Genomic DNA, 14,310 nt, shown 5'->3' with positions numbered 1-14,310 from the left:
GACGGAGCCCAGCAGGTCGGGGGCTGCAGGAGAGCTGCTCCCTTCCCACCCTGAGGAAGCCAGGGGCTCTCCGTGCCTGTGCCTTCATGCAAGTCTCCTGTTATTTTCTCAACGTGAGCACCCCGTAAGCTGAGGAGAAGCAAGGATGGTATTTTCTTGAGAGAATAAGGCTGGTGAGAGAAAGGGAAGATTGCTTGTTACAGGATGAGCGAAGCGCTCAGAGGGCACTCGCCTCTCCCAGAGCAGAGGTTAGCGTTACACAGGCTCGGTGCGTTGTATAAGGGGGACAGGAGCTGCGTTGTCGCCGTGCCAGCCCCCGAGCTGCACCGCGCACCGACGTGAAGGCTGGGAGCCAGCTCAGAGAGAGCTGCCCTGTGCGAATCGCCCCCCTCCTTCCCATCAGTTCCTGTTTAAGGGGTAAACCCTTGTCCTTTCTAATCAGTAATCTCTCACGGGAGATCTCTGTACCGCTTTTACATAAACTGAGACCGTTCTGGGGCCTCTTCCCCCAGTGAAACATTTTCAGTGACTGCATTCCCCGCAGGTGCACCAAGGGAAGCCTGGGCAGCGGCAGCACACAAGCTGCCACCCCTCGCTCTGAACTCGTTGTCTCTGCCCCCCACCACAAGACGCTGGGACCTCAGCAGGTCGGGGGCTGCTGGCACCCATCAGACTGAAGGAAATCGTTGTCTTCAAACCGGGGAATGTAACTGGAAAATCGGGAACTTTAAAGCTGCCTAAGAGCACATCGCTTACTTAACTCCATCAGCGATGGTAATGGTGGTATCTATCTCAGCCTGCCAGGTTTATCTTGTCGCATGGGCCATAAACAAGATGACAAATGAAAACACTTCAGTGATGTTTATCATCTAAATCACTGCCTGCTTGTTTGCCTCAGCTCTCGAGCAGCCCTCTCTGCTGCCAGGCAATCTGAAGTAACAATCAATTTGACTCGCAAGATAAAGATACAAGCGCTCAGCTTAGCTGGGAGCCCGGAATTTCCTTCAGGAAGATGAAAGACTGTCAATAAATGTCAGTAATCTCCTGAATGCTATGCAGCGAGATCAGGAAACGGCTTGAATGCGATACTAAGCAAGGGGATGGGCAAAACGTTTTATTTGGGTCTGTACAAAACAAGGTCATTTCATCATCTTTGGAAAAAAAGCTCAGAGTTGGTGACTTGCTTCTGTTGTTTCCACCTGTAAAGGTGCTTGGTCTGGTAAAAAGTGTACTTATGGTCCTTAACTGGCAAAAAGCACGTCGTAGTATGTTTGTGTCCTGCTAGGGCTAATTCCTAGGAGTGAATTGTGGCACATTCATGCTTGTTCCCTTTGGACAAGCCAGGTGTGCACTTGTCCTTGGAGTATGTGCCGGGGGGAACAGAGGAATCCCCCTGAAGGCAACCACGAGAGGCTCAGGCAGGAGCCCCCAGTCCCAATGCAGTGCAGAGGGCTCTGGCTTGCGTCGTGCGTGGCTGTCGAGCTCTTCCCTCGGCAGCAGTCCCAGCTGGGCACGCACGGGACAGCGAGCTGCTGCTTGAGAGGAAACAAGGTGCTCCTGCCAAAGGGAGAGCCCTGCCCGAGCAAAGGCAAGCAGGCAAAAACTGGAGTTCTCGTCAGGTTCACTCATGTAGTGCCTCTGGTTGGATTTTTTGTTTGTTTGTTTCTTTATTTCTTTGTTTTTTTATGTATGAATAAAAGTCTCCCTGGCAAACCCATAGATTTAAGGTTGGTCAGCCTTCGCAGTATGAACAGCAACAGGTAGATGGTGTACAGCTCTCTGCTTCAAGCAAAGCATTTGCGTGCTGGGGAGGCAGCACACAGGTGGAACAGAACTTCTAATTAAAGATACAAAAATTGTACCTCGGAGATTTCCCCCACCGAATCAGGGGTTTTACTGCCAGGTACTTCCCAGGCCCAGATCTCTCTTCTGTTCTGATGGCTGTGCTCCGTGCTCAGGTGAGGGAGCTCACGCTGTAGCTTTTGGACATTTTATTCCCCCAGCTGGGAAAGGAGGTGAAATACACTTTTCTCTGGAAATTGCCACGCCAGTGAAGTTCATCAGCTCATGCAGTCTACCAGCCTGCCTGCAAGCAGATGCCAATGTCAGGTGTTTGGGGGACAGAAAAACCATCCATGCTGCCAGAGGATTACAAGGGGGCTTTTTGGTAAACTTCAACGAGCAATCAGTTTATGCCCTTAAAGATGAGGATCAAAAGCTCTAATAAATGTATTTTATCAGTATAATTGCAGAATGTTCCCTCCTTATTTGTCAGTGTAGCAAATTAGTTTTTACTCCTACCAAGCTGTTTAATTCAGTATCTTGCAGCAATGATGTTGCTGTTCCTCGTTTAGAAACATCTCAGCCAGATTTCTATTAAATGAGGAATCATGGCAATCCAGAGACCCTCGCCTCTCGCTATGTGCAATGTCACCAGCCAGTCCTCGTTTAGTCTGGTATCCTGTAAGGTGGTGGATAACTTACTCGGACTCCCTTAGAAGACCCCAGCAGCTTCCCAAAGTCCCTGCAGGGCTGTATCCCCCTGCCTGTGGAGGCCATCTGCTCCTGGCTTTTCTGAGCATTTAAGCTAGCAAAGAGGTAAAAGACATATTTTGGACTCAAATCCACAACCAGCTGATTTAATCCTATTTGGAGGATGTATGGATGTGTGTGTATGCAATTGTAAATTTTCTCTAATGACGATAGGTTTCACGGCCTTGTGCTACAGAAACTGGTGTAATTAGCGCCTGTGCTGACGTGGAGAGTGATTTGCACACCCTGCCTGTGTTTTCTCCTAGGAGCAGGAATGGTGGTCGACTGGGAACAAGAAACTGGGCTCCTCATGACCTCGGGAGACGTGAGGATAATCCGGATCTGGGACACAGATCGGGAAATGAAAGTGCAGGTAACATTTGCGTGTTTGCCCCACTAACCTCTTCTCTCCCACAGCGTCCCACACTCTGAGCTAGCTACCCATGCACTGCCAAAGCGTCTGAGATTTGTCTGTGAAGAGCTGACAGGCCCCTGGTTCTGGACTGCTGCTTCCTTGCTTCAGAGTCACGTTACAAGACCTAAAAATGAGCACATGCTTAGTAAGTGTGTCAGGACTGGAAGCTGCTGCTGATGCTTTGGATGGTGCGCAGTAACGTCTGGGAAAGGTGAGGCCTCTGAAATCCAGAGGCAGTCACCAGGATGCAGACAGGATTTGCTATTAGCATACACTTGAAATAGCATAAAAATCCTTCAGGAGACTTCGTGGCGAGCTGGCACTTCTCTGGAAGCACACGGAGCTGACCAAAGCACAGTGCTGCTCTCCTACCTGCGGGCTGAGGGTACCAAAGCACATCTGTGTCTCCGAGCCTGCGGGGGGCTGCAGACCCCCGTGCCGGGGTGCTCCGGGGCATTCAGAACAGGGCACAGCACCTCTGAAACAAGGCGGCACAAACGCGTTGTGTCAGTCAGGCCTCAGTGTCCATACCACGTAATGGGGAAAAGGCAGTGCAAGCGTTTGTGTCAGTTGTAAGCAAGGAAAAGGTTCTGAGGAATTACAAGGAGAAGCAGCTGGTCTGTGAGAATGAAGTCACCATGCTGGAGACAAAAAAAGACAGTTTTCAAAGCTGCTAGAAATGAATTACCCATGGATGAACATTAATGATGACTCTTTGACCCTGCAGTGCCGGATAATTAAGCCTATGTTAATCTTAATTACATTCACGTGCTGTTTTTTCTATGTAAATTAAGGAACATCAAAATTCAGGAGGTGAAAATCTTTTAAATGATGAGGATTAATGATTCTATTGAAAGTATCTAAAAGCACCTTGTTTCTTATTTAATGACAAAGATTGGTTGTGTTGAAATTCAAGTGATTGAAACTTCCTGACTCAGTAACACTGGGAAACTGAAATTCAGCACAAAGAGCAGCAGAGCTGTGTAATGCAAGCTAATAAAGCTGCCTTCCCACTCTTTGAACTGCAAAAAAAGTGAACCTCGGGAAGCACTGTGCATGTAGCTGAAGAAGCAACTACTTCATTTTCACTTCTACTGCTTGTTTCTGCTTCAAAGACACGATCTGCTTTTAGGCAGTTAGAATAGCTGTCTGAAAACAGCCCCTGAAGTTTGGTGCCTCCAGCCAACAGCTTCTTCACTCAGCCAAGGCTGTGAATAGCAATGAGGAAAGGTGAATATGCACAGAAGCAAAAATAGGATCGAAGTGTGAAATTAGCTAATGTAGTTCTAATGTGCCTCCTGATTGTCATCCTACTTTTGCAATATTACTTAGTTTTTACCTATTTCAATTGATTTTTTTTTCTTTATACCCATCATAGACATAATTCCAAATAATTCTTTTGCTTATGGCAAGTAGAAAGGGGGAAAGCAGCAGCAGCAGAATAAGAGCGTGCAACATGTTCCCAGCACAGCTGTCCATGCAAGCTCCAGTCTTCCTTTTCCTTGTTTGTTTTTAATGCGCACAGTGTCTGGCATCTAATGAGATAACCTGAATCTTCCTGTCACATGTCCTAAAGCAAGGATTGATAAGTGGCACAGCACCGGCCGGCTTTATCTTGCGGAAAAGATTTTGTGGCACCGCGTTGTAGTTGGGCAGCTCATTGTGTTGTAAGGCTCTGACGTTGTTCAGGAGCACCAGAGCTGCTGCAGCAGCACTCGCTGCCTTGCTGGGAGGGCAGGGAGGTCACGCTCAGCCAGCCCAGCTGTCTCCTGCTCAGCTTGGCCCATTGCAGCAAACACCGGGGCGCTGCAGACGTGCAGTGATGATCCTAATGGTGAAAGGAAGAAGAGAGCTAAGAGCTAAAAAAAAAAATAAAAAATAAAACCTTATTAGACCTGGGTTTATTGCATCGGAAATATTTCTCTTACATCAGTCATTTGGTCTGTTTTGCATTCTACTCTTCAGGGTTTTTCTGTAGATTCTTCTACAAGAGACATTTGAGTTACTTCCTGAAAGTTGTTTGGGCATTGATTTGATGCCCAAAAAGGGCTTGTTCCTTCAGCAGATTTTTCGTAGATAGCATTGCCTTGTGCCATACTGTGTGTCTGGGTTTATGTGTGTTTTTATCTGGCATTACGAGTTTTTCCTTTCTACAGGTATATTCATCTTACTTGACTTGTCTCCTCCAAGTATTTAGCATCCAGCCTGCCATTCCAGTGGCATTCAAAACTTATATCCAAAAAAGATGTTTTATGGAGAAATAACCCCTCTGGCCATTTATTTAACTAATTAGGTATCTTTGGTAGAGAATAACATTAACTTTTCCTTCCCAAAACAGACCTTGCCTTGGTTTTGGTTTATAAACCAGAACCAAAAGCTGGTTTTGCTGGAATTCTTTCTCTGGGCTCTTTGGGACGAGTTGTGGGCTGTGTGGCTCTAACACAGAACAACACTGACCGTCATCCTCAGAGCCACCACTCCTTCACTTCTGGTCGTGTCCAGGGAGCCTGGAGAAAAGCTTAGCACCAGTGCAGATCAGGGTTTAACCCTGGTTTAGTTTTGGACTGATGTGCAGAATGGTGAATGGGAGAGGAGGGCGGCGCAGGGAGCCTCTGGCTCCTTGACTCTAGCGCCTTTTCCTTGGGGTTGCAGCCTTGAAGACACACCATGGTCTCAACCGGGCTTTTGTGTGCTTTCTCCTTAGGACATCCCCACTGGAGCAGACAGCTGTGTGACCAGCCTTTCGTGTGATTCTCATCGTTCGCTCATCGTGGCGGGGCTGGGGGATGGCTCCATCCGCGTGTTTGACAGGAGGATGGCTCTGAGTGAATGGTAACTACCCACGTCCTGTGGGATCCTCGCACCTCCTCCACCTTCCCTTCACATTTCTCCTCTCTGCTTGTTCCCCAGCCGTGTCATGACCTACCGAGAGCACACAGCCTGGGTGGTGAAGGCATACCTGCAGAAACATCCTGAAGGCAACATAATGAGTGTCAGGTGAAAGAGCTTTTACTCTTTGAGCTGTTTTCTCTTAAACACAGCTTGCTTTTCTGTTTGAAATCCACCTCTGGTATTTCAGAAGGTAAGAGCATAAAGCTTTTTAAGGTGACATTTGCCTCAGTAATTAAATCCTGCTCAAAAGTGGTAGAGAGAAGGCAAAAAAAAAAAATGTGAAGCTTTCCTTGGAAGCCTGTTGGTTAGGTCTGAGAGTAAACAAGAAGGTATCTGTGCTGAAATCACTATCACGAGGCATGTGAGGGAGGAATCGAGTGAACCAGAAACCTAAGCTAGATATAGCATATCTTATGGCTGTTCTTCTTGATTGCCAGCATCTTTGTGGGGTCATTTGAGATAGAACACGAGAAGGAAGGAGAATTGTGTTGCATCTGTTGGGCATATTGCTGTGCAGGATTACTTTGCTGTTTAGCAATTTTCTACACATAAATCCATTTCTGCTGCCTGGTAAATACCGCATAGAGAGCAGCATATACTTATTTGGCCATTAAAGAACAGCAGAATATAATTTATTGTCACAAAACCGCTGTTTGCACACAAAGGCCCTTTTTCTTGATTACAAAATGAAAACAAAACAGTTTTCTAGGGTGCAGAACATTCCTGACGTGGGGGATGCGCTGGCAAAAAAATATTAAGATTTTCAGAAAGGGACTTAAGTGATGCCGCTGACAGATTTGTCAAGCTCACATATTAGAGTTTTTAATCTTCCTTTCTGTAATCTCTTTCAGCAATCCCAGGGGTCAGGCTTGTATACTTGGCCAGCCTGTATCTGAAGGCTCATTTCTCCCCTCTCCTCAGTGCCCTCATGAACAAATGATGCTTTTTCTCAGGATTTAAGAAGTATGAGAAAATGTTGTACCTCAAAAGGCAGGTCTGGTCCCGTCCCAAAGGAACTCTGACTCAGACAAACCACACCAGTTTATCCCAGTTCACTGTCCTTTGGTTGACAGCAAGGTTCAAAAAAAAAAAAAAAAAGGATGTAAGAGGGCCTGGCATAACTATTTCCTAAAAAAGAACTTGAAGGCATTGTATTGCTTGTGGAGTCGTTCTCTGAATCGTAGAGAAACTTTTAAACTTTTCATCCAGACCAGGGATGGGAGTTTGCAAGACAGGCTGGGTGACAGACCCGGATGCTGCTTCTCTCCATCGCTCAGCCGTGGTTCACCACACGATGTTTCGCTCAGCCTCTCTGATCTGTGCTAGTGCCACCACAGCAGCGTTTCCCTGCTCCAGCAGTTCACTAGTGACTTCCCCCAAAAAACTCATGTGGAACAGGGGGAGAATTTGGACCTGGCACATGTACGGCAGACTTGTTTCCTAGATACCGACGAGCTCCACAGTGACAGCACACAGTTATGTAGGACATGAGGGCAATGTCTTTCCCCATGTCTCGTTTGGAAGCTACATCTAATTAATCAGCAGTCCTGCTTCTATCAGGCTGACAGCATTGTCTGAAAAGGTCCTTAAACACCCGAATATCCTGGTTTCGTAGTTAGCTGTTGTTGACTTGATGATGGCTGTTACTGTTCACTTGGGTTGTGCTTTCTTACAACCATGTTCTCATGAGTAGTCCCCTCGTCACTGAATTTCGTTTCCATTTTAAAGCTCTTCCATGGTGTTCCCATATATGCTGAACCATTTTCAATCGTATTGAGGTTCAGAACTTTCAGTGAATTTACTGTATATTTGATCTCTCTCAAATAATACTTCTATCCGGTCTTTAAGAATTAAATCAACGTGAAGTTTAATTTGTCTTGGATTTAATTATGTGACAGCTGGAGTTGCAGCTTCTTACAATGATATAGGTGACCCTGTATAACAGCCTTTTGATCACTATTAGATATTCCAGAGGTGGAGAAACTGAAGGCAATGTGCTTCTTAATGCTTTCAGATGTTCTTAGCTATGCAGTAGTATGTGGTCATCTTGTCATGCTGCTTGGAGGGAAAAAAGCTTTAAAAGTTGTGGTGCCAAAAGCCTTACTTCTGCTGCGCGTCGAATAAGGTCAGATGAGTTGACACTGCCTTGAGTTTCCATACGATTTCTGTGGGTCTTTCCCTACACCAGTCCCCCCTAAGAAGCACGGAAGAGCAGATGTATCAGAGCAAAATCTTCATCCCCCTGTTCGAGGGCTATAGGGGAGGATGCATCCTCTTCACCTCCAACAGCTGTGACTCTTCTGATGTATTTCAGAGATCTCTTAACAACAAGGAATAATTTTTTGAAAAGTGCTTCATCTACCAAGCGCGGCGTCTTGTCCCTGCCGTTATTGCCTTCCCCCTCTTTTCCCTGATAAAGTCATTAACAGGACTGACATATCGCCCGAGTGTTAAGCAACATTTGTTACGCCTGGTCCACAGAGGACTTTGGACAGCAGGAACATGCGTCTGTGTCCAGGCATTCGGCATAATAGATCGTACCAGCAGATCCCATCTGCTTACAGTGCTCTAACACAATTTCCTACTGTGAAAAGGAGAAGGAATTTGGTTCTGACATGTAGCTTAGTGTATTGGGTATGACATAACAGGAAAGGCACTTGCACTCCGTGATGGGCTGTAAGTGATAAAAGTACTAATGGATCGCTCCTGAGGGCAGAGGGAGGCTGTTTGCACGGCTCTTAACGCTTTGTGCGTGGTACCAAATAAAAGTGACATCAGTGGAAATTCAGCTGCGCTGATAGAGAAGGCAAGGGCGCGTGTCTGCTCTAGCCTAATTTCCTGATCCAGCTGGTCAGCTCGCAGACAGGCATGTGGCTCAGTTCCCTGGGCTTTAGGATCTGGTCTGGGTACAGCCTGACATTGTGAAACTCCTGTGTTGGCAGTGTAAACGGAGACGTGCGGTTCTTCGACCCCCGGATGCCAGAGTCCATGAAGGTCCTTCAGATAGTCAAAGGGCTGACGGCTCTTGACATTCACCCACAAGCCAACCTCTTTGCGTGGTAAGTTCCAGTTTCACCTCCTGCATCTCTGGCGTGGAAGGAGAGGACAAATTGTCTCTGCAGACGTTATTCGTGGTTTTTTGTCGTTGTTTTAACCTCACCATAAAAACCATAACCTCACCAGCTCTGTTCCCACGTTTGCAGTTTGGGTGTTTTATCCCTGCCATGCCTTAGTGCATCCCACCGCCAGCGGTGATGGCATGCTGTCTCTGACTCCCGTGTCAGATCCCTGTATAAATTCAGCACGTGTGTGTTTGGGCACGGAGCAGGGGACCAGCACCCGGTCCGCAGCCGTGTGTCCTGGAGGCTGCAGGGGGATCCACTTCCAGTGAGCACGTACATCAGCTTTTCATGTTTTCTCTCTCGGTCACAGTGTAACAGGGGGCTGTGGTTCGAGCCTTCTGCAAATCTCTGTACTGAGGTTGCCATGGTACAGCTGGAGTCGATCTCACGGCTTATAAGAGCTCCTTGCACACTAGCCTGATGAGCTCAGGTCTCCCCAGCTGAAAAAGGGGCTGTGGGCAACAATATCGGTGTTAGCACAACGTTGTCAATGACATCGTGTTCTCTTAATTCCTTTCCAGTGGCTCAATGAATCAGTTCACTGCAATCTACAATGGAAATGGTGAGCTGATCAACAATATCAAATACTACGATGGTTTCATGGGACAAAGAGTTGGAGCCATCAGCTGCCTGGCTTTCCATCCTCACTGGGTCTGTATTCTCTTTGGGGATTTTGGAATCTGCATTTCTTAGTTAAAGGTGGTGGTGGAAGAGGGAAAGGCACAGAGACGCCCCCAGCACGGAGAGGTGCTGTCCCAGCTGAGCTTTCTGAAGGCCCTTTGAGCCTGCCCTTCACTGCTCATCCTCCAGCCTGTTCGGGGTGGCTGCACCGCAGGTGCCACCAGTGCTGCTCATTTCTGATGCGCAGCTAAGACCAGAACGCGACTCCCAGCCGCTGAGCCCTGTTTCCCTGTGGGTCAGCTCAGTGTACTGCTCCCATCGCTCTGGGCCTGCCGCCTGGTGTAGCTCTGTCTCTCACCGCAGAAATCCTCCAAGGTGAATTTGCCTGGAGCTGAGTGGAGAGGAGCAGTCTCTCACTTCCAGCGTGCCAAATGTTGTGTGCTTATTTATTTCGTGCCTCTGTGCTTGCAGACAGTAGGCTCACCCTTGTGTCTCTGGGGCTGCTTTTACACCGTTGCTTACGTAAGGCTGTAGGAAGGCCTAAGCTGTGCAGCAGAAAAACAGTCTGTCCAAAAAAAAAGAGAGATCTGCAAAACGTAAAGGCATAAGCTGATAACGTCTAGAATAAAACAGAGTAAAGGGAAATAAGTGAGCACACAAAGCCTTATCCAGCCCAGGTCTCCATGGCCGGGATCGTGCCGGGGCCTCTCAGGAGAGGGAATGTTAATTTTCAGTCCAGGCGACTGTTCCTAACGAGCAGATTTGCAGTCGTTTGGAAAAATGATGCTAGGTGTTGGCAACCAACAGTCACCATCGTTTATCCCGCTGGCTGAAACGGGCCCAGAGCTCGCTGCGACAGTCTAGGTCCTGGCAAAATGTCGTCAGAGCTGCGTTGGCAGATGCACTTAGGAGTTTTCCAGCATCTGGGTGTTAGTGCTGAAAATGTCATCCGTCACCACGTTCCCTGCGACGTGCCTCTCGTTACTGCGTAACACCTGTATGCTCATCCCTGGTTTGCTCTTTCCACAGCCTCACCTGGCAGTCGGAAGCAATGACTACTACATCTCGGTGTACTCAGTGGAGAAGCGGATCAGATAACGGCTCGTGGCAGCGTCACCGGAGCAGGGAGTCCCAGCGGGCAGGGCCGTGTCTCACCTGTAATGTACATAGTGAAATTATCGACTTGAATGTTTAGTGTTGGCTGCTGCTGCAACCCGTAACTTGAACTTTTTATTTTCTGACTTAGCTACTGATGATTTTGACAAGGGGAAGAGAGACAATCTCCCTTTTTTTTTTCAGCTGTATCCTCTAAAAGCTACAGAAAAGGAATATTTTATTTTTGTTTCCAGTGGTTGGCTTCTCTGTTAGGAACACGGCTCCTGAGCTCTGGACTGGACGAGGCAGTACCCTTGAAAAGGGCTTTTTGTTTCAGTCTTTGTTTCCATGTTTTGCTGGAGCGTAGGTGGCTTCGAGGTCTGAAGCCAGGACTCGCCTACAGCTCTGTGCGTCCGAGCTGACCAAGGGACCCCTCCAGCTGCTGCCTGCCCCGTGCCAAACAGCAACTCCTCTGGCAGGGCAGCGAGACTCAAGCTGCCCACCTGCAGAACCGTGCGCCTGCTCCTGCGCTGCCTGAGCATGGGCAGGGGAGGCGGGGACGTGTCTCCTCCGCGTGAACCTTTTCCTCTCTGCAGTTTCCCCTCCAGTGGAAGTAGAGACAGAGGACGACTTGGTGGCAAGGGAAGGCAGGGATCCTGAGGAAAGTGGCTTGAGGTGGCGGGAGCAGAGCGGGATGCCACCGTACCATAAGGGTGCACACAGAGGGAAGAAAGAGTGCGAGCATCTCTGTCGTCCCAGCAAGTAACCACTTTCCACCCAAGCACATGGTGCTGGTGCAGGCTGGGGTGTCTGTGTCACTGTTACTTCTGCAGTCGCTGTCCTGCCCACAGTGAACTCCGCAAATGCGTTGGATAACCTGGAAACTGCCCAGGCAGCAGGGGAGGCCGCGGGTTCAAGCCACAGGCTGTCATCTCGCTCCAACGTGCTAATATTCAGCAAGGTGATGGACACGAGTATTTGTGCACTTTGTGGCTGTGTGTCTGCAGCTACACACACTGCACGTGGCTGTGGCTTGTCTGCGTGTCCCTGCAAGGACCGGGTGTCACCAGCCACACGTGATCTGAGCACAAGAGAATCACTAAAGAGGGGGAGGACAGCAGGTCATCCTGCTTAGAGCGAAACAGCTTCATCCCAGCTACCCAGGGGAAAGGCAGCTCCATTATCTGCACCTTCCGAGTCTGTACAATGAATGTTTCTGTCCCTTGAAGTCCATGATGTGGCTGGAGGTCACTGTGGGGAAGACGTAGGCAAAGCCAAAGGGCGGGTTTCTTTCAAGTGCTGCTGTGGTGCAATTTAGCTGCCCAAGAACAGAACTTGCGCTTGTGCAAAAATCACTGCATTGACAAAGGTAGGCTTCCTAAATCCAGAAGTCCCCGGTTTTTCTTCTGGCCAATATCCTGGGTCTGCATGCTCCCGGCAAACTGCGCCAGCAACGAGGCTGACGGTGGTGGACATACTAACGAGGGAAGGGCTGAGCAATGTTCTCACACTGTGCGGCTTTACCTTTGCCACGGCTCCTGCAGAGTGGATCTGACCCACCACCGCTCCCTATGTACCAGATCACCCTGTTCCCTGCGCGTGGAGGCAGCTGGGCCGCGCAGGGTTAGAGGCATGGGCCCAGTCGCTATTCCAGCGTTGCTGCGGGGAAGCTGAGTATGAAATGCCGTACGCACATCTGGATATTCATCTGGTGAGGCTCCTTGAACGGTGGAGGCAGGGAGAGGCCAAAAGCTGGGCGCTGCGTCCTTACCCTTCAGCACCACTGCTGTCCCCTTGTAGCAGGGAGGCAGAGGGCCACCAGGATGATGGATCAAAGGCTTTAAACTTGAGGAAATACTACCTACAAGTCCACTTTCGAGTTACCAAAAGTTAATTATGGTCTAACAGAGCTGTGCCTCTTCCTGACCCACTGAGCTGCTCCTGTGCTGCTGCAGCCCGTCCCAGCGGTACGCGCCCCCAGCCTCCGACCACCCTGCGCGCCCCGCGCCGCCGGGGCCAGCAGCGGGCTTCTGGCAGGCGTGGGGGCAGTTTGGGATCTACACGTAACCGATTAACATACACAGCTTAAAAAACAAACAGTAGATTTTTAACTTGTATCAGTGTATTTGTCAAAGGAACAAGAAATACCTGGCAAGATGGGGAGGTGCACAGGGGGAAGCTGCTGCTCCTCACCAGCGTTCCCGGTGCCCCGCCAGCCTGCGCAGCCAGGAGATGGGTTTTTAACTAACTGGGCCTGTTTAGCTTTCATCTAAGCGCGTGTGTGTGGGCTGTATTTTCACAGGTCTGATGCAGAGATTCAATCATGAAGTTTAACCAAGGATCTGGAGAGCATCCTACCTAAAAGTTCACTTATCTCTATTTATTTTACAAAAACAAAAAATATTACAAAAAAAAAAACACAATTGTAATGTGAGAGTAAAACAATTACAAACAAATAAATGGTTAATAAAAAATAAATGCAGAAATACTTCGGGCTGAGGATCACTCTCTGGGGTGGAGGTGGGGAGGGGCAGTGCCGCGGGGGTGAGAGGCAGGGAGCTGTGTCCAGCAGCTGGGTTTTTAGGTGGCACGCTGTGTGATTTGGGGCTGTTTCCACACAAAGAGGCCGCTTACACGTCAAGAGCCTGGGCAGAAGAGATTTGCACAAGCCCAGGTCACTGCTTACGAGCCGCTAGGGATTTGCCGGTGGTGTAAATCCCTCTCCCCACAGCTGGGGCTGGTGCTGATGGTGGAGCAGGGGGGCAGCGTGAGGGGGCTTCGGGGGAGCTTTGCTCCTTGCGTTTGAGGGATGCTCACGTTGTTGCTGCTGTGTTTGGGGAGAAAATGCAGCGGTGAAAAGGGGGCGTTTTCTGGTGTGTCGTCTCACAAATCCCGATAGTCTGAGCTCAGATCACTTCGGGGAGCGCCGTACCGCAGGCACCACGCGACCAAAGCCCACTGCTGGTGTGGCAAAGGCAGAGTGACACGAGGGGGCTGCACGGCACCAGGCCCCGAGGTGTGCACGGGGGGCTCCGGCACGTGGGGGCCCTGGTATCGGCGTACCTCGGGGACGTGCCAGGGGATCTGTGAGGCTCCAGCACGCGGGGAGGACGCTGCCTGCTCTGGGATGGAGGTGGCCGAGGGGCTCCGTGTGCCCCACAGAGCCACTGCCAGCCACGGCTGCCACCTGCGGGGCCACCAGCGCTTTTCCTGCCTGGCTGCTGGAAACGAAACTCGAAGGAAAACCAGCCCCGTGTCCTGCCCACACCCAGCGTGCAGGGCCAGAGCCCTTCCGTGCAGACACATCCCAGGTGTGGGGACACAGGAACGTGGGGGACACGGCAGCACCTCCCTGTGGGGTAGAACAGGGATGGGGCCCCCTCTGTCCCCATCCCAGGACCCCTCCACTATCCCCACAGGGACCCCACAGCTGCCCCTGGCCCAGCACGTCTCCTGTCATGCCCCCAGTGCCTTTCTGGCCCCATCCTCTGCCCTATACCCCCCATTCCCCACAGCCCCCCATCCCTTTAGTCCCCCTCCCACATACCCCATTCCCCACCGCCCCCCACCCCCTACAGCCACCATCCCCTCCAGCCCCCACCCTCCATAGCCCCCTTTCCCTACAGCCCCCCC

At 49.9% G+C, this 14,310-nt stretch overlaps 1 protein-coding gene across 2 annotated transcripts in view; it reads left to right on the top strand.

Moving 5' to 3' along the window:
• Positions 1 to 13,163, top strand: part of RPTOR (regulatory associated protein of MTOR complex 1) — a 138,737-nt gene extending 125,574 nt beyond the window's left edge. For both annotated transcript variants that reach the window (XM_035342512.1, XM_035342511.1), the window contains 6 exons: positions 2,799 to 2,905; positions 5,652 to 5,779; positions 5,858 to 5,944; positions 8,782 to 8,898; positions 9,483 to 9,612; positions 10,612 to 13,163. In XM_035342512.1, coding sequence (XP_035198403.1) covers positions 2,799 to 2,905; positions 5,652 to 5,779; positions 5,858 to 5,944; positions 8,782 to 8,898; positions 9,483 to 9,612; positions 10,612 to 10,680 — 638 coding nt within the window. In that variant the 3' untranslated portion in view covers positions 10,681 to 13,163. The remainder of the gene's footprint in view (positions 1 to 2,798; positions 2,906 to 5,651; positions 5,780 to 5,857; positions 5,945 to 8,781; positions 8,899 to 9,482; positions 9,613 to 10,611) is intronic.
• The last annotated feature ends 1,147 nt before the right edge of the window (positions 13,164 to 14,310 follow it).

This window comes from Oxyura jamaicensis, chromosome 18 (assembly GCF_011077185.1).
Source record: "Oxyura jamaicensis isolate SHBP4307 breed ruddy duck chromosome 18, BPBGC_Ojam_1.0, whole genome shotgun sequence".
Lineage (NCBI taxonomy): Eukaryota > Metazoa > Chordata > Aves > Anseriformes > Anatidae > Oxyura > Oxyura jamaicensis.
This window is presented reverse-complemented; position numbering and strand designations above follow the sequence as displayed.